The 24,527-nt window shown below is 42.3% G+C and overlaps 1 protein-coding gene across 1 annotated transcript; it reads left to right on the top strand.

Annotated features, from left to right (window-relative positions):
• Positions 1-11,231: 11,231 nt before the first annotated feature.
• On the top strand, positions 11,232-22,501 carry sec13 (SEC13 homolog, nuclear pore and COPII coat complex component). Its single transcript, XM_035760013.2, has 9 exons — positions 11,232-11,400; positions 11,765-11,809; positions 12,064-12,179; positions 12,406-12,557; positions 12,876-13,009; positions 13,238-13,371; positions 16,955-17,075; positions 21,510-21,656; positions 21,954-22,501. Exons 1-9 carry the CDS (start codon positions 11,398-11,400, stop codon positions 22,062-22,064), a joined length of 963 nt encoding a protein of 320 aa, XP_035615906.1. The 5' UTR covers positions 11,232-11,397; the 3' UTR covers positions 22,065-22,501.
• The last annotated feature ends 2,026 nt before the right edge of the window (positions 22,502-24,527 follow it).

Genomic DNA, 24,527 nt, shown 5'->3' with positions numbered 1-24,527 from the left:
TTGACTTCTTGGCAGTGTACCAATAGACATTGCAACACTATTTCCTTTTTAAGTTACTGTGGGTAACTATCTAGGGACAGGAAGTAGTCCTGATTTAAGTACAGAGAAGAAATTAACAATTGTTGTAGCCTATCACTACAGTAGGCCCAGAGTTTGTCTAGGAAAAACCGCTGGCCCAAGAAATAAACAATTTTACCTTTAAGTTGGCAAGTTAGTTAAAAATTAAGAACAAATTCTTATTTACAATGACGACCTAGGAACAGTGGGTTAACTGCCTTGTTCAGGGGCAGAAAGACAGCTTTTTACCTTGTCATTCAATCTAGCAACCTTTTGGTTCCTGGCCCAACACTCTAACCACTAGGCTACCTGCCAGAATGCAGTAAATTAATATCTAAGTGAAGTTACACGATGTGAGACTGGTATGTTGTATGCAGTACGTTGGCCAGCCCTGTCTAGACTCCATGCTCTTCTCTTTCAGCTGCTTGTGGAGAGCCTTCACTACTGTGGGGACCTGGGGAAAAAACTAACAAATATTTTGAAAATCCCACCACTGAGGGAAAGTTCAGATAAAACTTACAAGGCTGTTGTCTTTGATTAGGACTCACTTTAAAATGCATTTTTATCTCAATGAGACTAGCCTGGATGAAAAATGGTTTAACAGCAGCAAAAACAACAAGCTACCTGTTTCTTAAGCAGAGTGATAGCTGTTTCTTCTTAAGCAGAGTGATAGCTGGTTCTTCTTAAGCAGTGTGATAGCTGTTTCTTAAGGAGAGTGATAGCTGGGTCTTCTTAAGCAGAGTGATAGCTGGGTCTTCTTAAGCAGAGTGATAGCTGGGTCTTCTTAAGCAGAGTGATAGCTGGGTCTTCTTAAGCAGAGTGATAGCTGGTTCTTCTTAAGCAGAGGGATAGCTGGTTCTTCTTAAGCAGAGTGATAGCTGGTTCTTCTTAAGCAGAGTGATAGCTGGTTCTTCTTAAGCAGAGTGATAGCTGGGTCTTCTTAAGCAGAGTGATAGCTGGGTCTTCTTAAGCAGAGTGATAGCTGGTTCTTCTTAAGCAGAGTGATAGCTGGGTCTTCTTTGCCTCCGGGTTCTGCTGCGATGAGTCCCTCAGAGGGCCTGGTCTGTTTAAGGAAAGCGACAAAGGCGATGAATATATCCGTCTTGACGTTCTCCTCCCTCCCTTTAAACCAAGGCAGCAAGGCTGGAGCCACTGAACCATACAGCTCCACTCTCCGCTCCTTCCAGCTCATATTTTCACTGTCCTCGTCACCTGACTACAGGGGGCAGGGCAGCGTGTGAAAAGCAAAAATCTTTGGAAAGCACATTCAAACTCCTTCAAAATGATGGCAGCTTAGTTTCATATTTTTAAACGTTGCACATTATAACAGTGTACATGAACAATATTTAAACAAATAAACAGTGTAAACAACTGTTTTATGAAGTTGTTGCTGCAATCACTGAGAAGAAATGTGGCTTTGCTGCTGTATATCTATGGAAATAAGGACATTCACAACAACACCTTGGTTCCTTAAACTCTCCGGCCTGTGAATCCATGGACTGTAGTTATGGCTCTGTAGTTCTAGGTCTGTAGTTATGGCTATGTAGTTATAGGTCTGTAGTTCTAGGTCTGTAGTTATGGCTATGTAGTTATAGGTCTGTAGTTATGGCTATGTAGTTATAGGTCTGTAGTTATGGCTATGTAGTTATAGGTCTGTAGTTATGGCTATGTAGTTATAGGTCTGTAGTTATAGGTCTGTAGTTATGGCTATGTAGTTATTGGTCTGTAGTTATTGCTATGTAGTTATAGGTCTGTAGTTATGGCTATGTAGTTATAGGTCTGTAGTTATGGCTATGTAGTTATAGGTCTGTAGTTATGGCTATGTAGTTATAGGTCTGTAGTTATAGGTCTGTAGTTATGGCTATGTAGTTATAGGTCTGTAGTTATGGCTATGTAGTTATAGGTCTGTAGTTATGGCTATGTAGTTATGGCTCTGTAGTTATAGGTCTGTAGTTATGAATGTAGTTATGTCTGTAGTTGTGACTGTAGTTATGACTGTAGTTATAGGTCTGTAGTTATGGCTCTGTAGTTATAGGTCTGTAGTTGTGACTGTAGTTATAGGTCTGTAGTTATGGCTCTGTAGTTACGGCTCTGTAGTTCAATTGTGTCTAATCTCAGCAACCCAGAACCAAGTGAGTGCGGGCCTCTGGGCAACAAGTAATGGTTGAAATCTTAAGACAGAGAGTGATCGAAAGAGATATCGAGAGAGACAGACACACAAGAGAGCTAGAGAGAGAGACAGAGAGACTTTCACTAGAGAGTTTTACCTGCTGTGAAAAGCGTCAAAGGCCTGGAAGCACTAGTCCCTGAGTTCATCCTCCTCCACACTGCAGCACCATGGAGGATGATATTCTCTAGGTGTTCACCTGGAACAAGAAACATCCAACAATTAACCCAGAGCCACCTTCATACACTAAACAGAAACGCAACATGCAACAATTTCTGAGATTTCCTCATATGAGGAAAGCAGTCAATGGAAATGAATCCAGTAGGTCCGAATCTATGGATTTCACATGACTGGGAACACACATATGTATATGTTGGTCACAGATTCCTCACAATGGGCATCAGGATCTTGTCAGAGTATTTCTGTGTATTCAAATTGCATTTTTTTTTCATTGTCCATAGCCTTATACCTGCCCATACCATAACCCCACCGGCACCATGGGGCACTCTGTTCACAATGTTGACATCAGCAAACCGCTCACCCACACGGTACCTTAAACGTGGTCTGCGGTTATGAGGCTGGTTGGACGTACTGCCAAATTCTTTGAAACGACGTTGGTTGAGAAATTAACATGAAATTATTTGGCAGCATCTCTGATGGACATTCCTGCAGTCAGCATGCCAATTGAACACTCCCTCAAAACTTGAGACATCTGTGGCATTGTGTTGTGTGGCAAAGCTATTTTAGTGGCATTTTATTGTCCCCAGCACAAGGTGCACCTTTGTAATGATCACACTGATAATCAGCTTTTTGATATGCTACACCTGTCAGGTGGATTGATTATTTTAGCAAAGGAGAATTGCTCACTAATAGGGATGTAAACACGTTTATGCACAACATTTGAGATAAATAAGCTTTTTGTGCATATGGAACATTTTGGGGAAATTTTATTTCAGCTCATGAAACATGGGACCAACACTTTTTTGTTCAGTGTAATATTCTCTATATATGGCTATGGATTGACTGATACAATTCTGCCCTCTGCTGGTGCAATTCCATTCAACAGTTTGGGAGATTCATTTTTTTTAACAAATACTTTCAAAATTGTACTTAACCTTTATTTAACTAGGCAAGTCAGTTAAGAACAAATTCTTATTTACAATGATGGCCTACACCAACCAAAGCCTAACGACGCAGTTGAGATACAGCCTGGAACTAAACCAGGGTCTGTAATGACGCCTTTAGCACTGAGATGCAGTGTTTTAGAACGCTGCGCCACTCGGGAGCCCCCCGAGTAAAGGGAGGATGAGAGGAGAGTTGAGAACTTGGACGTAGCCTAATACAAAAAATACAAAAAGGAAAAACGTTGAATCGACAAACACCTCCCCACCTAGCTAAAGTTAAGATAGATAAACACCTCCCCACCTAGCTAAAGTTAAGATAGATAAACACCTCCCCACCTAGCTAAATGTAAGATAGATAAACACCTCCCCACCTAGCTAAAGTTAAGATAGATAAACACCTCCCCACCTAGCTAAAGTTAAGATAGATAAACACCTCCTCACCTAGCTAAAGGTAAGATAGATAAACACCTCCCCACCTAGCTAAAGTTAAGATAGATAAACACCTCCCCACCTAGCTAAAGTTAAGATAGATAAACACCTCCCCACCTAGCTAAAGGTAAGATAGATAAACACCTCCCCACCTAGCTAAAGTTAAGATAGATAAACACCTCCCCACCTAGCTAAAGGTAAGATAGATAAACACCTCCCCACCTAGCTAAAGGTAAGATAGATAAACACCTCCCCACCTAGCTAAAGTTAAGATAGATAAACACCTCCCCACCTAGCTAAAGGTAAGATAGATAAACACCTCCCCACCTAGCTAAAGGTAAGATAGATAAACACCTCCCCACCTAGCTAAAGTTAAGATAGATAAACACCTCCCCACCTAGCTAAAGTTAAGATAGATAAACACCTCCCCACCTAGCTAAAGGTAAGATAGATAAACACCTCCCCACCTAGCTAAAGTTAAGATAGATAAACACCTCCCCACCTAGCTAAAGTTAAGATAGATAAACACCTCCCCACCTAGCTAAAGCTAAGATAGATAAACACCTCCCCACCTAGCTAAAGCTAAGATAGATAAACACCTCCCTACCTAGCTAAAGCTAAGATAGATAAACACCTCCCCACCTAGCTAAAGTTAAGATAGATAAACACCTCCCCACCTAGCTAAAGCTAAGATAGATAAACACCTCCCCACCTAGCTAAAGCTAAGATAGATAAACACCTCCCCACCTAGCTAAAGTTAAGATAGATAAACACCTCCCCACCTAGCTAAAGTTAAGATAGATAAACACCTCCTCACCTAGCTAAAGGTAAGATAGATAAACACCTCCCCACCTAGCTAAAGTTAAGATAGATAAACACCTCCCCACCTAGCTAAAGTTAAGATAGATAAACACCTCCCCACCTAGCTAAAGGTAAGATAGATAAACACCTCCCCACCTAGCTAAAGTTAAGATAGATAAACACCTCCCCACCTAGCTAAAGGTAAGATAGATAAACACCTCCCCACCTAGCTAAAGGTAAGATAGATAAACACCTCCCCACCTAGCTAAAGTTAAGATAGATAAACACCTCCCCACCTAGCTAAAGGTAAGATAGATAAACACCTCCCCACCTAGCTAAAGGTAAGATAGATAAACACCTCCCCACCTAGCTAAAGTTAAGATAGATAAACACCTCCCCACCTAGCTAAAGTTAAGATAGATAAACACCTCCCCACCTAGCTAAAGGTAAGATAGATAAACACCTCCCCACCTAGCTAAAGTTAAGATAGATAAACACCTCCCCACCTAGCTAAAGTTAAGATAGATAAACACCTCCCCACCTAGCTAAAGCTAAGATAGATAAACACCTCCCCACCTAGCTAAAGCTAAGATAGATAAACACCTCCCTACCTAGCTAAAGCTAAGATAGATAAACACCTCCCCACCTAGCTAAAGCTAAGATAGATAAACACCTCCCCACCTAGCTAAAGCTAAGATAGATAAACACCTCCCCACCTAGCTAAAGCTAAGATAGATAAACACCTCCCCACCTAGCTAAAGTTAAGATAGATAAACACCTCCCCACCTAGCTAAAGTTAAGATAGATAAACACCTCCCCACCTAGCTAAAGTTAAGATAGATAAACACCTCCCCACCTAGCTAAAGTTAAGATAGATAAACACCTCCCCACCTAGCTAAAGTTAAGATAGATAAACACCTCCCCACCTAGCTAAAGTTAAGATAGATAAACACCTCCCCACCTAGCTAAAGTTAAGATAGATAAACACCTCCCCACCTAGCTAAAGCTAAGATAGATAAACACCTCCCCACCTAGCTAAAGTTAAGATAGATAAACACCTCCCCACCTAGCTAAAGTTAAGATAGATAAACACCTCCCCACCTAGCTAAAGTTAAGATAGATAAACACCTCCCCACCTAGCTAAAGTTAAGATAGATAAACACCTCCCCACCTAGCTAAAGTTAAGATAGATAAACACCTCCCCACCTAGCTAAAGCTAAGATAGATAAACACCTCCCCACCTAGCTAAAGTTAAGATAGATAAACACCTCCCCACCTAGCTAAAGTTAAGATAGATAAACACCTCCCCACCTAGCTAAAGTTAAGATAGATAAACACCTCCCCACCTAGCTAAAGTTAAGATAGATAAACACCTCCCCACCTAGCTAAAGCTAAGATAGATAAACACCTCCCCACCTAGCTAAAGTTAAGATAGATAAACACCTCCCCACCTAGCTAAAGTTAAGATAGATAAACACCTCCCCACCTAGCTAAAGTTAAGATAGATAAACACCTGCCCACCTAGCTAAAGCTAAGATAGATAAACACCTCCCCACCTAGCTAAAGCTAAGATAGATAAACACCTCCCCACCTAGCTAAAGGTAAGATAGATAAACACCTCCCCACCTAGCTAAAGCTAAGATAGATAAACACCTCCCCCCCACCTAGCTAAAGGTAAGATAGATAAACACCTCCCCACCTAGCTAAAGTTAAGATAGATAAATACCTCCCCACCTAGCTAAAGTTAAGATAGATAAATACCTCCCCACCTAGCTAAAGTTTAGATAAACACCTCCCCACCTAGCTAAAGTTAAGATAGATAAACACCTCCCCACCTAGCTAAAGCTAAGATAGATAAATACCTCCCCACCTAGCTAAAGTTAAGATAGATAAACACCTCCCCACCTAGCTAAAGTTAAGATAGATAAACACCTCCCCACCTAGCTAAAGCTAAGATAGATAAATACCTCCCCACCTAGCTAAAGCTAAGATAGATAAATACCTCCCCACCTAGCTAAAGTTAAGATAGATAAATACCTCCCCACCTAGCTAAAGCTAAGATAGATAAATACCTCCCCACCTAGCTAAAGTTAAGATAGATAAATACCTCCCCACCTAGCTAAAGTTAAGATAGATAAATACCTCCCCACCTAGCTAAAGTTAAGATAGATAAACACCTCCCCACCTAGCTAAAGCTAAGATAGATAAACACCTCACCACCTAGCTAAAGTTAAGATAGATAAACACCTCCCCACCTAGCTAAAGCTAAGATAGATAAACACCTCCCCACCTAGCTAAAGCTAAGATAGATAAACACCTCCCCACCTAGCTAAAGCTAAGATAGATAAATACCTCCCCACCTAGCTAAAGTTAAGATAGATAAACACCTCCCCACCTAGCTAAAGCTAAGATAGATAAACACCTCCCCACCTAGCTAAAGCTAAGATAGATAAACACCTCCCCACCTAGCTAAAGCTAAGATAGATAAACACCTCCCTACCTAGCTAAAGCTAAGATAGATAAACACCTCCCCACCTAGCTAAAGTTAAGATAGATAAACACCTCCCCACCTAGCTAAAGCTAAGATAGATAAACACCTCCCCACCTAGCTAAAGCTAAGATAGATAAACACCTCCCCACCTAGCTAAAGCTAAGATAGATAAACACCTCCCCACCTAGCTAAAGCTAAGATAGATAAACACCTCCCCACCTAGCTAAAGTTAAGATAGATAAACACCTCCCCACCTAGCTAAAGTTAAGATAGATAAACACCTCCCCACCTAGCTAAAGTTAAGATAGATAAACACCTCCCCACCTAGCTAAAGTTAAGATAGATAAACACCTCCCCACCTAGCTAAAGTTAAGATAGATAAACACCTCCCCACCTAGCTAAAGTTAAGATAGATAAACACCTCCCCACCTAGCTAAGATAGATAAACACCTCCCCACCTAGCTAAAGCTAAGATAGATAAACACCTCCCCACCTAGCTAAAGTTAAGATAGATAAACACCTCCCCACCTAGCTAAAGTTAAGATAGATAAACACCTCCCCACCTAGCTAAAGTTAAGATAGATAAACACCTCCCCACCTAGCTAAAGTTAAGATAGATAAACACCTCCCCACCTAGCTAAAGCTAAGATAGATAAACACCTCCCCACCTAGCTAAAGTTAAGATAGATAAACACCTCCCCACCTAGCTAAAGTTAAGATAGATAAACACCTCCCCACCTAGCTAAAGTTAAGATAGATAAACACCTCCCCACCTAGCTAAAGTTAAGATAGATAAACACCTCCCCACCTAGCTAAAGCTAAGATAGATAAACACCTCCCCACCTAGCTAAAGCTAAGATAGATAAACACCTCCCCACCTAGCTAAAGTTAAGATAGATAAACACCTCCCCACCTAGCTAAAGTTAAGATAGATAAACACCTGCCCACCTAGCTAAAGCTAAGATAGATAAACACCTCCCCACCTAGCTAAAGCTAAGATAGATAAACACCTCCCCACCTAGCTAAAGGTAAGATAGATAAACACCTCCCCACCTAGCTAAAGCTAAGATAGATAAACACCTCCCCACCTAGCTAAAGGTAAGATAGATAAACACCTCCCCACCTAGCTAAAGTTAAGATAGATAAATACCTCCCCACCTAGCTAAAGTTAAGATAGATAAATACCTCCCCACCTAGCTAAAGTTTAGATAAACACCTCCCCACCTAGCTAAAGTTAAGATAGATAAACACCTCCCCACCTAGCTAAAGCTAAGATAGATAAATACCTCCCCACCTAGCTAAAGTTAAGATAGATAAACACCTCCCCACCTAGCTAAAGTTAAGATAGATAAACACCTCCCCACCTAGCTAAAGCTAAGATAGATAAATACCTCCCCACCTAGCTAAAGCTAAGATAGATAAATACCTCCCCACCTAGCTAAAGTTAAGATAGATAAATACCTCCCCACCTAGCTAAAGCTAAGATAGATAAATACCTCCCCACCTAGCTAAAGTTAAGATAGATAAATACCTCCCCACCTAGCTAAAGTTAAGATAGATAAATACCTCCCCACCTAGCTAAAGTTAAGATAGATAAACACCTCCCCACCTAGCTAAAAAGCTAAGATAGATAAACACCTCCCCACCTAGCTAAAGTTAAGATAGATAAACACCTCCCCACCTAGCTAAAGCTAAGATAGATAAACACCTCCCCACCTAGCTAAAGCTAAGATAGATAAACACCTCCCCACCTAGCTAAAGCTAAGATAGATAAACACCTCCCCACCTAGCTAAAGCTAAGATAGATAAATACCTCCCCACCTAGCTAAAGTTAAGATAGATAAACACCTCCCCACCTAGCTAAAGCTAAGATAGATAAACACCTCCCCACCTAGCTAAAGCTAAGATAGATAAATACCTCCCCACCTAGCTAAAGTTAAGATAGATAAACACCTCCCCACCTAGCTAAAGTTAAGATAGATAAATACCTCCCCACCTAGCTAAAGTTAAGATAGATAAACACCTCCCCACCTAGCTAAAGCTAAGATAGATAAATACCTCCCCACCTAGCTAAAGTTAAGATAGATAAACACCTCCCCACCTAGCTAAAGCTAAGATAGATAAATACCTCTCCACCTAGCTAAAGTTAAAGATAGATAAACACCTCTCCACCTAGCTAAAGTTAAGATAGATAAATACCTCCCCACCTAGCTAAAGTTAAGATAGATAAATACCTCCCCACCTAGCTAAAGTTAAGATAGATAACCACCTCCCCACCTAGCTAAAGCTAAGATAGATAAACACCTCCCCACCTAGCTAAAGCTAAGATAGATAAACACCTCCCCACCTAGCTAAAGCTAAGATAGATAAACACCTCCCCACCTAGCTAAAGCTAAGATAGATAAATACCTCCCCACCTAGCTAAAGTTAAGATAGATAAACACCTCCCCACCTAGCTAAAGCTAAGATAGATAAACACCTCTGCACTGAGAAAATAGTAAAAATAAAGAAAAACCTAATGAGTAGGTGTGTCCAAACTGACTGCTTTTGACAGCTACTATATGTCCGCATCAGGCTTTGAAGCAACTATGAACTATCAGCAGTCAGTCTGGGTGGCCTAGTATTAGTATTGGGAGAATCATTGCCTAAGTCGGTGCCAATAAGAAAATACACATTTCGTGTGTGTGTGTGTGTGTGTGTGTGTGTGTGTGTGTGATGTGGTAATACTCTTACCACATAGCTCTTCAGCATGATATCCCAACTGAAATGAAATACGATTAAACTTCAAAGCAGTTTGTATAGCCAAGTATCAGTATTGGGAGAATCATTGCCTAACTGCAACAACTCACTGTGTCAAACTGAATAATCAACCCAACGCTCACTGTCCTATTAACAGTGATCATACTCATGTCTGCGACATCAAACATATTGCATGTCAGACCTTGTTAATGTATATGTCAGAGTCCATGCACAACATCTGTATTGCACCAGAGGTAGTTAGTTACTGTACATCATTTCCCTCTGTTCCCTGGGCAACAACAGAGAGATTGTGAATCTAAAACATTGACACTAACATATATTATAATATTATGCTATTACATTCTATTATTCTATGACATATTATTCTATTACATTCTAATAGTCTTTTATTACATGGCATTCTATAATTATATTGTTACATTACATTCTATAATTCTATTACATTCCTTTATTACATTATGCTATTACATTCTATTATTCTATGACATATTATTCTATTACATTCTAATAGTCTATTACATTCTAATAGTCTTTTATTACATGGCATTCTATAATTATATTATGACATTACATTCTATGATTCTATTACATTATATTATTATATTATGACATTACATTCCATGATTCTATTACATTATATTATTATATTATAACATTACATTCTATGATATTATATTATTCTATTACCATAATAGGTGAGAAAGGTTCTGGACTACTTTTAAAGCCACTGATAAATTATCATAAAAGTAGGCAAACATACTTAGTGGCCGACAAAGGAAAAAATGACAGTCATTGTTGATACATTATTACTGTTTCATTCCACACTCAAACTTGCATTGCAAAGCAGTCTGCTTTCTTATCGAAAATATTTGTCAGTGATGTCATTTTCTCCAATATATTGGAGATGTTTTATGAGATATTCAACACCTTGACTACCAGTTACAGTCAATTTAAATATGATAAAAGTTATGGATAAAAACTCAGAAATAGTGGAGCAGAAGTTTCAGCCGGAAAACATGGCAATATCTTTCAGGCAATTCAGTTCAGAAGAAATCCTTATTTACATTGACAGCCTATCCCGGTCAAACCTGGACCAACTGTGTGCCGTCCTATCTGTGTCCTAACTGTGTGCCTGGATTTGAACCAGGTACTGCAATGACGACTCTTGCACTGAAATGCAGTGTCACTGTGCCACCCGGGAGCCCCGAGTTGGAATATAATTTAGGCCAAGAACAAACTTGGAAACATGACACTTGCACGGTGCTTTATAAATAGGCACAATTGTGTTATGAGTAAAATGTATTTTTTGTCGTTTCTACTGCCACCAGGTGGAACTAATGCTCACCACATAGGAACTTATCTTTCACGGAAATATTTGTAAGCGAAATGCTTGTTTCAACCGGAACCTTGGTGCACGCACACGGAAGTTGTTTTTTTCAGTGGTTGTGAAGTTGTTGCCACGTCGTTCTTGATACATCGTAAAACCGAGATATATTGATAACAGCGTTACACGTCTGGCAGTGCAATTTCTCTGTTTTGTAACAAAGTCATTACGATAATCTTCAATCATGGTGAGTAACATAATTTCTGGTATTTCTGACTGCAGTTGTTAGCCGGTTAGCAAAGTAACTGTTAACGTTAGATAGCTAACGTGTCAAGTTGCTAAGCTGAATAAGTGTATTTTTATTAGGTTGTAGTTACTTATTGTTTACTACTAAATATACTGTTAAACAGAGTAATGTATGTTACAAGATCGTGTAATGCTGTTTTATGCATTAACGGTATCTCTGCGATTAGTTCAAGCGTCTATCTAGCCAGTTGTTAGCTAGTTTGTGTAACTAGCAAAATTAGATTTAGGTAACTAACGCAACGTTAGCTTTTTAGACTGGCGTTCTATCAAATAATCTCTCACTTCTTGTGTTTCATGAATTATAGGTTTCCGTCATCAACACGGTGGACACCTCCCACGAGGACATGATCGTAAGTAGTTTTCTTATGTGACAGTTACTAGCTAACGTTAGCTAGCTACTGCCATTTAGCTAGCTGACTTGAGTTTGAATGGATTGTTAATTCAATGTCCCGTAAATTCAACCAGCTGTAGCAAATTACTATATATCAACTGAATGTACTTTATTTATCCCTGATTTTAATCTAATTTTAGTAGCTAGCTAACTCACAATCCAAGGTAATAATTGCAACCTTTGACCTCTTATAACATGCTCTTGTGTTTTAAGCATGATGCCCAGATGGATTATTATGGCACCAGACTGGCCACCTGCTCTTCTGACAGGTCTGTCAAGATCTTCGATGTTAAAAACGGAGGACAAATCCTAGTGGCAGATCTGAGAGGGTAAGACGTGACTCTGCTTGATTAGAGCTTTAAAGGTCGACTCATCAGAAAGGAAATTGCTATGAGCAGCACCACAGATATTGCAATTATCGACATGCAACACTTATTTTCCAGCCCACACAGATTGAACTGCCATGTTCCTGTTTCATCTCCCCTCTCCATTACCTGTGAAGTGCTGTATCCAGACACTCTTTTTACTGTCTGCCTCGATCTCCTCTCTCTGCAGCCATGAGGGTCCTGTGTGGCAGGTGGCTTGGGCTCACCCCATGTACGGCAACATCCTGGCCTCCTGTTCCTATGACAGGAAGGTGATCATATGGAAGGAAGAGAACGGGACCTGGGATAAGATGTACGAGTACACTGGACACGACTCTTCAGGTAAATCACTCACAAATTCAATTAATATTTTACGTCATTTCGCAGATGTTCTTATCCAGAGCGACATACAGTACAGTGAGTTCATACCGTTTGATATATATGGTGTGAATATTTTCAATGATCTTATTGAAAATGTTCAAATGGAGTTCTTTAAACCTGGTGCTTGGGACCCACTCGGTATGCAACATGTTTAGTTTCACTTTCGATCAAAGCCCTATTCAGAACCAGGGATGAATAACACTGCAATTAAGCATTGTCAAAAGCTCTGTGTTTTTAGTGTATATTAATGAGTACTTCCTGGCTTCCTTGTGGCTTCAGTGAATTCAGTGTGCTGGGGTCCCTATGACTTTGGTCTGATCCTGGCCTGTGGCAGCTCAGATGGAGCCATCTCATTGGTCACCTGCTCTGGGGATCAACAGTGGGACATTAAGAAGATCAGCAATGCACACACAGTGAGTAATGAACTACTGTTTTCACTTTCATTTGTAAACCGACATTAAGTATTTTCTCTAGGGCTGGGTTAATATGAATAAACCTAGAGAGTGACATTAAATTGTCACTGTCTGTTGTGACAGTCCTTCCGTGGTAAGTTGTCATAGTCCTAATTGAGTTCATATGAATTCATGTCCTTGGTCTGTACATGTGACTGTGTTTTGTAACCTTCCCCTCTGTCCTGTTAGATTGGCTGTAACGCAGTGAGCTGGGCTCCATCTGTGGTGCCAGGTAGTCTGATAGACCAGCCCTCAGGTCAGAAACCCAACTTCATCAAGAGGTTTGTCTCGGGGGGCTGCGACAACCTGGTCAAACTCTGGAAGTAAGTAGCAGACGTTTGGAGGGTGTCTTATCTTCTGCATGGCCACTCTGCCATAAAGCTCAGATTGGTGAAGTGCTGTAGAGACTTCTCTCTTCTGGCAGGTCATTGGGTTCTTGGTCACGTCCTTATTGCCTGATTGTGCAGTTTGGTTGGACAGCCAGCTCTAGGCACAGTCTGGGTAGTTCTGTATTTTTCCCAATGATGGAGACCACTGCTCTTGGAAACTTTCTACACACACATTGTTTCATACCCTTCCCCAGATATGTTTTACCCTTCCTCAGATATATGCCTCATCACAATTCTGTCTCTGAGATCTATTGACAGTTCCTTGGACTTAATTGTTTAGTTTCTGCTCTGACATCCACTGTCAACTGTGGGACCTTCTATATAGATGTGTGTGTTTCTTTCTAAATTATGTCCATACAATTGAATTGGCCACAGGTGGAGCTCAATTTGAAATGTAGCAAAGGGGTGTGAATACTTGGTTACAGACAAAAGTTTGGACAGCGACTCATTCAAGGGTTTTTCTATATTATTTTACTCCTTTCTACAATGTAGAATAATGAAGACATCACAACTATGAAATAACACACATGGAATCATGTAGTAATCAAAAAAGTTATAAATCAGAATGTATTTTCGATTCTTCAAAGTAGCCATTTGCCTTGATGCCAGCTTTGCACACTCTTGGCATTCTCTTAACCAGCTTCACCTGGAATGCTTTTCCAACCGTCTTGAAGGAGTTCCCACGTATGCTGAACACTGGTTGGCTGCTTTTCCTTCACTCTGCAGTCAAACTCATCCCAAACCATCTCAATTGGGTTGAGGTCGGTGATTGTGGAGGCCAGGTCATCTGATGCAGCACTCCTCACTCTCCTTGGTAAAATAGCCCGTATACAGCCTGGAGGTGTGTTGGGTCATTGTCCTGTTGAAAAACAAATGATTGTCCCACTAAGCACAAACCAGATGGGATGGCGTATCACTACAGAATGCTGTGGTAGCTATGCTGGTTAAGTGTGCCTTGAATTCTAAATAAATCAGTGTCACAAGCAAAGCACCATCACACCACCTTCTCCATGCTTCATGGTTGGAACCACACATGCAGAGATCATCCGTTCACCTTCTCTGCTTCTCACAATGACACAGCGGTTGGAACCAAAAATCTCAAATTTGGACTCAAAGGACAGATTTCCACCAGGCTAATGTCCATTACTCGTTTTTCTTGGTCCAAGCCAGTCTCTTCTTCTTGTCCTTTGTTAGTGTTTTTTTTTATTCACACATTCTCCTCTGCTCAAATTAAATGAAATCAAATCAAATTTTATTTGTCACATACACATGGTTAGCAGATGTGAGTGTAGCGAAATGCTTGTGCTTCTAGTTCCGACAATGCAGTAATAACCAACAAGTAATCTAGCTAACAATTCCAAAACTATTACCTTATAGACACAAGTGTAAGGGGATAAAGAATATGTACATAAAGATATATGAATGAGTGATGGTACAGAGCGTCATAGGCAAGATACAGTAGATGGTATTGAGTGCAGTATATACATATGAGATGAGTATGTAAACAAAGTGGCATAGTTAAAGTGGCTAGTGATACATGTATTACATAAGGATGATATAGAGTACAGTATATACGTATGCATATGAGATGAATAATGTAGGGAACATTATATGAGGTAGCATTGTTTAAAGTGGCTAGTGATATATTCATTTCCCATCAATTCCCATTATTAAAGTGGCTGGAGTTGAGTCAGTGTGTTGGCAGCAGCCACTCGATGTTAGTGATGGCTGTTTATCAGTCTGATGGCCTTGAGATAGAAGCTGTTTTTCAGTCTCTTGGTCCCAGCTTTGATGCACCTGTACTGACCTCGCCTTCTGGATGATAGCGGAGTGAACAGGCAGTGGCTCGGGTGGTTGCTGTCCTTGATGATCTTTATGGCCTTCCTGTGACATCGGGTGGTGTAGGTGTCCTGGAGGGCAGGTAGTTTGCCCCCGGTGATGCGTTGTGCAGACCTCACTACCCTCTGGAGAGCCTTACGGTTGTGGGCGGAGCAGTTGCCGTACCAGGCAGTGATACAGCCCGACAGGATGCTCTCGATTGTGCATCTGTAGAAGTTTGTGTGCTTTTGGTGATAAGCCAAATTTCTTCAGCCTCCTGAGGTTGAAGAGGCGCTGCTGCGCCTTCTTCACGATGCTGTCTGTGTGGGTGGACCAATTCAGTTTGTCTGTGATGTGTACGCCGAGGAACTTAACTTACTACCCTCTGCACTACTGTTCCATCGATGTGGATAGGGAGGTGTTACCTCTGCTGTTTCCTGAAGTCCACAATCATCAGTGAACAGTTGATGTTGAGATGTGTCTGTTACTTGAACTCTGTGAAGCATTTATTTGGGCTGCAATCTCTGAGGCTGGTAACTGTAATGAACTTATCCTCTGCAGCAGAGGTAACTCTGGGTCTTCCTTTCCTGTGGCGGTCCTCACGGGAGCCAGTTTCACCATAGTGCTTTCAAAGTTCTTAATTTTCTGTATTGACTGACCTGCATGTCTTAAAGTAATGATGGACTGTCATTTCTCTTTGCTTATTTGAGCTGTTCTTGCCAGAATAATGACATGGTATTTATCAAATATCTTCTGTATTATTTTTTAATTTAACTAGGAAAGTCAGTTAAGAACAAATTATTATTTACAATGACGGCCTACCCCGGCCAAACCTGGACGAGGCTGAGCCAATTGTGCGCCACCCTAAGGGACACCCAATCACGGCCGGATGTGTTACAGCATGGATTCGGACCAGGGACTGTAGTGACACCTCTTGCACTGAGATGCAGTGCCTTAGACCGCTGCGCCACTCGGGAGCCCTACCTTCTATACCTCCCTACCTTGTCATAACATAACAGATTGACTCAAACGCAGTAAGAAGGAAAGAAAGTAAGCATATTCAGTGCATGTGACAATTTGATTTGAAAAAAATTCCACACCTTTTAATTTAAATGCATTCCAAGTGACTATCTCATGAAGCTGGTTGAGAGAATGCCAAGTGTGCAAAGCTATCATCAAGACAAAGGGTGGCTACTTTGAAGAATCTCAAATATAAAATATATTTTGATTTAACTTTTTTTTTTTAGGTACTACATGATTCCATGTGTTATTTCATAGTTTTGATGTCTTCACTAAACTATAATGTAGAAAATAGTTTTTTTTTAAATAAAGAGAAATCCTTGGATGAGTAGGTGTCCAAGCTTTGACTGGTACTATATGTAAATTAGATATTTCTATATTTAATTTTAAATAAATGTGCAAACATTTCTAAGAACATGTTTTCACTTTGTTGATTTTTTTCTCACACATAATAACAAGTCAAGGGGTACAGTGACTGCACTGTATAGTTCCATCATCACTCCAAATATTTACCATTTACTTACTTGCAGTAACATCTTTTCTCTTTATAATGACAACTTGATATAGTTATAACTGTGTGAACAACTTTTATGTAAGGTGTTACCAAATAGGTTCCTATGGCAAGTGAGGAGTTTGAATAAAATGGCTTCCAGACAGGTTTGTATGTCTTCTTTCTTAGAGAGGAGGATGGCCAATGGAAGGAGGACCAGAAGCTGGAGGCTCACAGTGATTGGGTCAGAGATGTAGGCTGGGCTCCCTCCATAGGACTACCCACCAGCACCATCGCCAGCTGCTCTCAGGTAACCTCCCGTTAGAGTAAAAAAAACATTGTATGGCTTTTACAGATGTAGGATCTTTATTTGCTTACCCTGTTGCAGGTTAACTTTCCTGGAATAAATGTGTAGTGTATTTGAGGTTTAAAATGTTTTTTTGACGTTTGTAATTTCCACTTTTACATTTCAGACTTAATTTTCCCTTTCTTAAAAAATGTATCTTCCCCGACAAATTGGTCTTGTGAATTTTAATCAACATAGTAATTCACATTTCCTGTTGCTGCAGGATTTTCTTCCCCCTACTTTAGCAAACTGTCTCAAATTAAGATATTTTTATTTGGATCCCAATTAGTTGTTGAACAAGCAGAAGTGCGGTCGTTCCACAAAAATGTTAAGTATAAATTATGCAACCATATTGAATTTTAAAAAGCCTGATAAATTAAATGAAGTGCACTTTAATATAGACCACACAGAATTCAATAAATCCCTTTTATTCATGTATGAATGAAGGCTTTTTAAAATGCTAAAATTCAGCATTTTGACATTTCCCTCCTTCAACACTCTGTCACTTCTAGGAAGATTTGAACACACTTTTATCTAAAAATGTCTCCCAAGTTTCACCATCATTGTAAAGGCCTAGTTATTTTTCTGCTTTGAATCGTTTCTGAAGATCACTATTTATATGAATGTGATTAGCAAATGCCTTTATGTTTGTCCCTCGTTTTAATTCCAAACTTATCTTCTTATGGGCAGGTGGGACAGTAGCGTCCGGTGAAATTGCAACAGCCGGAGAAATTCAACAACCGGTGAAATTGCAAAGCGCGAAATTCAAACTACAGTATTATAAATAATAAACGTTCATGAAGTCACAAGTATAATACATCAAAATAAAGCTTAACTTCTTAATCCAGCCGCTGTATTAGATTTCAAAAAGGCTTTACGGCGAAAGCATACCATGCGATTTATCAGAGAACAGCACCCCGCATACAAACGCATGAAAAACATATTTCAACCAGGCAGGTGTGACACGAAAGTCAGAAATAGCTCTATAAAAAATGCCTTACCTTTGATCATCTTCTGTTGGCACTCCAAAAGGTCCCAGTTACATCACAAATGGTCCTTTTGTTCGATATTGTCCTTCTTTATATCCATAAAAACTCAGTTTAGCTGGCGCGCTTCAGTCAATAATCCACCCAGTTTCCCTCCGTCAAAATGCATACAAAATTTGTCCGGGTTAGGGAGGGCTTGGCCGGTAGGGATATCCTTGTCTCATCGCGCACCAGCGACTCTTGTGGCGGGCCGAGCGCAGTGCACGCTAACCAAGGTTGCCAGGTGCATGGTGTTTCCTCCGACACATTGGTGCGGCTGGCTTCCGGGTTGGATGCGCGCTGTGTTAAGAAGCAGTGCGGCTTGGTTGGGTTGTGTATCGGAGGACGCATGACTTTCAACCTTTGTCTCTCCCGAGCCCGTAAGGGAGTTGTAGCGATGAGACAAAATAGTAGCTACTAAACAATTGGATACCACGAAATTGGGGAGAAAAGGGGATAAAAATTAAAACAAAAAAAACGTAGGTACCCTAATACGTTAATAAACGATAAAACTTAAGGCGGAGAATCATTATTGTCTTTGCCTGAGAAAAATACCAAAGAACGCGCTCTCTACCACGCGCCCGGAAACACTACAGCCAAAATGGGAGCCACCTAGAAAAACACATTTCTGGCTAATTTTTCCGAAAACCAGCCTGAAACTCTTTCTAAAGATGGTTGACATCAGTGGAAGCCTTAGGAACTGTAATCTGAGATGACTTGGCCTTGTAATAAAAGTGCTAGCCAATGAAAGTAGTGGTAGGCTGATTTTTTGGGGGGTGGGGGGGGTTGTCCTCTGGGTTTTGCCTGCCATATTAGTTCTGTTATACACACAGACATAATGTTAACAGTTTTATAAACTTTAAAGTGTTTCCTATCCAAATCTACCATTTTCATGCATATCCTAGCTTCTGGGCCTGAGTATCAGGCAGTTTACTATGGGCACGCTTTTCATCATGATGTCAAAATACTGTCCCCTACCCAAGAGTGGTTAAACAAACAGTTAACCCCTTTCAAATAATGGGCCATTCCACCAGATTAAATTATTAACAGCGTTGTTTGGGTCCTCTGAACAGCATGGTGGTCTATTTTATAATTGTTTCATCATCTTTGACTGTGGTAAAGCTCAACATGTCAACCCTGTTCGCTCAGTTAATGTTAGAAAATCAAATTCAATGTTTCAACTTTCATTTTGTGTGGAACATGTGTAATTTCTAATTTCATGAACACCGCGTGGAGAAGAGCATGGGACCACATGAGGAGTAATGGCTGATCTTCACAGATAAAGTTAGTTAGTTGGGCCTCTTAACAGGGTTGACAATAACAGGGTTGTAGTTTTAGGTTTGATATTACCTTTATTTGTACAAGGATACTTTATCAATGAGAAAATGTTAGCTTTATCTCAAACATGCTTTTATTTAAGTTGGTAGACCGTTGCAGTGCATTCAGAAAAGTATTCAGACCCCTTGACTTTTCCCCCGTTTTGTTAAGTTACAAGCTTATTCTAAAATTGATTCTCATCAATCCACAACCCCATAATGACAAAGCGAAAACAGGTTTTTAGAATTTTTTGCAAATGTATTCAAGATAAACAGAAATACCTTATTTACATAATTATTCAGACCCATTGCTATGCGACTTGAAATTGAGCTCAGGTGCATCCTGTTTCATTGATAATCCTTGGTGTTTCTACAACTTGATTGGAGTCCACCTGTGGTACATTCTATTGATTGGACTTGATTTGGAAAGGCAAACACCTGTCTTTATAAGATCCCACAGTAGACTGTTTTTTTTCTCCGACATGCACAAAGGTGAGGTCGAAGGAATTGTCCATAGAGCTCCGAGACAGGATTGTGTGTCGGCACAGATCTGGGGAAGGGTACCGAAACGTTTCTGCATCATTGAAGGTCCCCAAGAACACATTGGCCAGCATTCTTAAATGGAAGAAGTTTGGAACCGACAAGAATCTTCCTAGAGCTGGCCGCCCAGCCAAACTGAGCAATCGGGGGAGAAGGGCCTTGGTCATGGAGGTGACCAAGAACCCGATGGTCACGGACAGAGCTCGAGAGTTCTTCTGTGGAGATGGGAGGACCTTCCAGAAGGACAACCATTGTTTCTCAACCATGTGAATCAAGATTCTCTGGTCTGATGAAACCAAGATTGAACTCTTTGGCCTGAATGCAAAGCATCACGTCTGGCAGAAACCCAGCACCATCCCTATGGTGAAGAATGGTTGTGGCAGCTATGTGGATGTTTTTCAGCTGCATGGACTGGGAAGCTAGTCGGGGTTGAGGGAAAGTTGAATGGAGCAAAGTACAGAGATATCCTTGATGAAAACCTCCTCCAGAGCACTCAGGACTTCAGACTTGGGCGAATGTTCACCTTCCAATACGACAACGACCCTAAGCACACAGCTAAGACAACGCAGGAGTGGTTTCGGGGACAAGTCTCTGAATGGCCCAGCCAGAGCCCGGACTTGAACCTGATCGAACATCTCTGGAGAGACCTGAAAATAGCTGTGCAGCGATGCTCCCCATCCAACCTGACAGAGCTTGAGAAGATTGTGAGAAACTCCCCAAATACAGGTGTGCCAAGCTTGTAGCGTCATAACCAAGAACACTTGAGGCTCTAATTGTTGCCAAAGGGGCTTCAACAAAGTACTGAGTAACGGGTCTGAATACTTATGTATATGTGATATTCGTTTATTTTATTAAAAATGTAAACCTGTTTTTGCTTTGTCATGATGGGGGTATTATTGTGTGTAGATTGAGGGGGGGGGGGGTTAGAATAAGGCTGTAATGTAACAATGTGGAAAGGGGTCTGAATACTTTCCGAATGCATTGTACATAAGTGTCTGTAACGGGGTCGATAGACAGTGTGGTACAATGCAGATAAAATGCTCTTAGTTCATAGTTAATGCCTGAGATGGGAAATGTGTTTTTCCGTAGGCTAAACATATCCTCCATACAATTGAATGGTGAAAAGAAGAGCGAGTTGAACATTAATTTCTTAAAAGTTTGCCTGTCCAAAAGGCACCTATTGGTGGAATGAACCAGCTGTTGTTCCTGGGGTCCACAGGATCCTACAATGTTTGTTATTTTGGCTCATTTCATATAACCAACAAACTGGTCACGGTCAATTCCATTTTGATTGTTGGAATTCAAATAATTCTAAAAGTGTGAGTTTATTTAACAATTGTGATGTTTTCCTTCTCATTGAAAGTAAAAGGCACTCCTGAATTGAAATGGAACTGTTATCATCTTTTTAAAGTGTGTTGGCACAGTTTGTCATTTTCTGGTCTGCCAGTGAGTATTTATGACCTTTACCTCAGAACAAAAACATCTAACACAAAATCTCTCTTGCTGTCTGCGTGCAGGACGGCAGGGTCTTCATCTGGACGTGTGACGACCCCTCAGGCAACACGTGGACAGCTAAACTCCTCCACAAGTTCAACGACGTGGTGTGGCATGTCAGCTGGTCCGTTACTGGAAACATCCTGGCCGTGTCCGGGGGGGATAACAAGGTCAGTACACACACATACACACGCACGGTCAGTACACACACACACACACACACACACGGTCAGTGGTGACTCTTTTACTAGGCAGCTGAATAAACTTGATCCTCAGCAACGTATCATTTATACCACTTAGCAGATCCTTTATGCAAAGCGTCTGAAAGTACAGCGAGTTTATACATCAGTTCCGTCACAAATGATCCCCTTGGTTCCCTGTCCTTCTTGTCCAGGTGACGTTGTGGAAGGAGTTGGAAAGACTGCCAGTGTTGTTTTCTGATGTATATTGTTGTCGGCTGTCTACAGGTGACGTTGTGGAAGGAGTCTGCAGACGGCCAGTGGGCCTGTATCAGCGACGTCAACAAAGGCCAGGGAGCCGTATCGTCCATCGCAGACGGAGCGACGAACGAGCAGTGATCCAGGCACAGAAGGACATTCCACTCCTCCTCCTACCCCCACAGAGAATGAATGGGCTACTACTCCAGAGACACTTCTACCATCTATCCTAGTCCCAGATCTGGGCTAACTACCACCTGTTAAACTCCATAGTGGCCCCTCTCTCTCTCTTTCTCTAACAGACTTTAAGACCATATTTCATGATGGAATTTCTCTAAAGACCTATTTGAGGTTTCATCGTTCAGTTTACGATGATCCAGATTTAAATGGTTACCATTGAGGGAAACTACCTGAATTAAAACCTGCTCAAAACATCCATAGATGACATACTTGCTTGTAAAACAATGTTCTGTCATATTTGAAACTGTTTTTGTGAAAGCTTTTCTTCCAATTGATTGTTAGAAACAAGAATGTTATGTTTTCATATTTCAAATAATTAAAAAGAACTTCAAGGAAAAGTTGTTTCCCCAAAAGCTCAGCTATTTCTTCTATGATCGATCAGTCAGGGAGGGGCAACTCCAGTCCTGGGGATCGGTCAGGGAGGGGCAACTCCAGTCCTGGGGATCGGTCAGGGAGGGGCAACTCCAGTCCTGGGGATCGGTCAGGGAGGGGCAACTCCAGTCCTGGGGATCGGTCAGGGAGGGGCAACTCCAGTCCTGGGGATCGGTCAGGGAGGGGCAACTCCAGTCCTGGGGATCGGTCAGGGAGGGGCAACTCCAGTCCTGGGGATCGGTCAGGGAGGGGCAACTCCAGTCCTGGGGATCAGGAGTCAGTCCTGGGGATCGGTCAGGGGGGCAACTCCAGTCCTGGGGATCGGTCAGGGAGGGGCAACTCCAGTCCTGGGGATCGGTCAGGGAGGGGCAACTCCAGTCCTGGGGATCGGTCAGGGAGGGGCAACTCCAGTCCTGGGGATCGGTCAGGGAGGGGCAACGCCAGTCCTGGGGATCGGTCAGGGAGGGGCAACTCCAGTCCTGGGGATCGGTCAGGGAGGGGCAACTCCAGTCCTGGGGATCGGTCAGGGAGGGGCAACTCCAGTCCTGGGGATCGGTCAGGGAGGGGCAACTCCAGTCCTGGGGATCGGTCAGGGAGGGGCAACTCCAGTCCTGGGGATCGGTCAGGGAGGGGCAACTCCAGTCCTGGGGATCGGTCAGGGAGGGGCAACTCCAGTCCTGGGGATCGGTCAGGGAGGGGCAACTCCAGTCCTGGGGATCGGTCAGGAAGGGTCAACTCCAGTCCTGGGGATCGGTCAGGGAGGGGCAACTCCAGTCCTGGGGATCGGTCAGGGAGGGGCAACTCCAGTCCTGGGGATCGGTCAGGGAGGGGCAACGCCAGTCCTGGGGATCGGTCAGGGAGGGGCAACTCCAGTCCTGGGGATCGGTCAGGGAGGGGCAACTCCAGTCCTGGGGATCGGTCAGGGAGGGGCAACGCCAGTCCTGGGGATCGGTCAGGGAGGGGCAGTCCTGGGGACTCCAGTCCTGGGGATCGGCAACTCCAGTCCTGGGGAGGTCAGGGAGGGGCAACTCCAGTCCTGGGGATCGGTCAGGGAGGGGCAACTCCAGTCCTGGGGATCGGTCAGGGAGGGGCAACTCCAGTCCTGGGGATCGGTCAGGGAGGGGCAACTCCAGTCCTGGGGATCGGTCAGGGAGGGGCAACTCCAGTCCTGGGGATCGGTCAGGGAGGGGCAACTCCAGTCCTGGGGATCGGTCAGGGAGGGGCAACGCCAGTCCTGGGGATCGGTCAGGGAGGGGCAACTCCAGTCCTGGGGATCGGTCAGGGAGGGGCAACTCCAGTCCTGGGGATCGGTCAGGGAGGGGCAACTCTGATCCCGAGGACAGGAGTTTCCCCTCCAGCCCTGCATTAGATGGTCAGCAACATCGACCTGTGGAAGACCTCAAGGTAAACCTGAAGAGAGGGAGAAGGAAACACCTGGCGCTGGGCTCCAAGCAGCAGAAGCAGACACTGGCATGGGGTGTGATGAGAATGAAAAGACAGTACAGAGTGCCAGGGAGGGAACTTGTCTTATGTTCTCTGGGAAGTAGATATGACCACATTTAAGGAAATACTTTATTGAAGGGTACCTAGTAGGCACGCAATGATTGGTTGATGACCAATAGCCATGTGGTCGTGTGAGTGAGAGGTGCGTGGCGGTTGGCAGCTGGGAGAATGTAATTATGATGTACTACCTATAAAGACTTTATAACCAATTTATAACACATAAGCATAACTCACTTTCATTCCTATTTGTCTTTGGGCTTCCCACACCGGTACTATGTGTTGGTTTAGAATATTGTTTCTTTAATGTGGGGCACTAGTACCCCCGAGGCCACCTGCAGATGGCCTATCCACAGGGGGTAGACTACTCTGCAAGAACATGATCATTTTGCTTTACTTTCCCCAGGACCTCACCTTTAGAGTGAGTCATGTCTCTGGTACACTAAATCAACTTCAACATCATCACCAGTATCGTCCTCTTCTCTTGAGAGA

This window comes from Oncorhynchus keta, chromosome 21 (assembly GCF_023373465.1).
Source record: "Oncorhynchus keta strain PuntledgeMale-10-30-2019 chromosome 21, Oket_V2, whole genome shotgun sequence".
In the NCBI taxonomy this organism is placed as follows: domain Eukaryota; kingdom Metazoa; phylum Chordata; class Actinopteri; order Salmoniformes; family Salmonidae; genus Oncorhynchus; species Oncorhynchus keta.
The sequence above is the reverse complement of the archived record's forward strand: the minus strand, read 5'-3'. Positions and strand labels throughout refer to the sequence as shown.

Bases quoted from the DNA above. Each gene is read 5' to 3' on its own strand.
- sec13 (XM_035760013.2), top strand. The intron at 12,180-12,405 runs GTAAGACGTGAC...CTCTCTCTGCAG, and splicing joins CTAGTGGCAGATCTGAGAGG to CCATGAGGGTCCTGTGTGGC. The intron at 13,010-13,237 runs GTGAGTAATGAA...CTGTCCTGTTAG, and splicing joins AGATCAGCAATGCACACACA to ATTGGCTGTAACGCAGTGAG.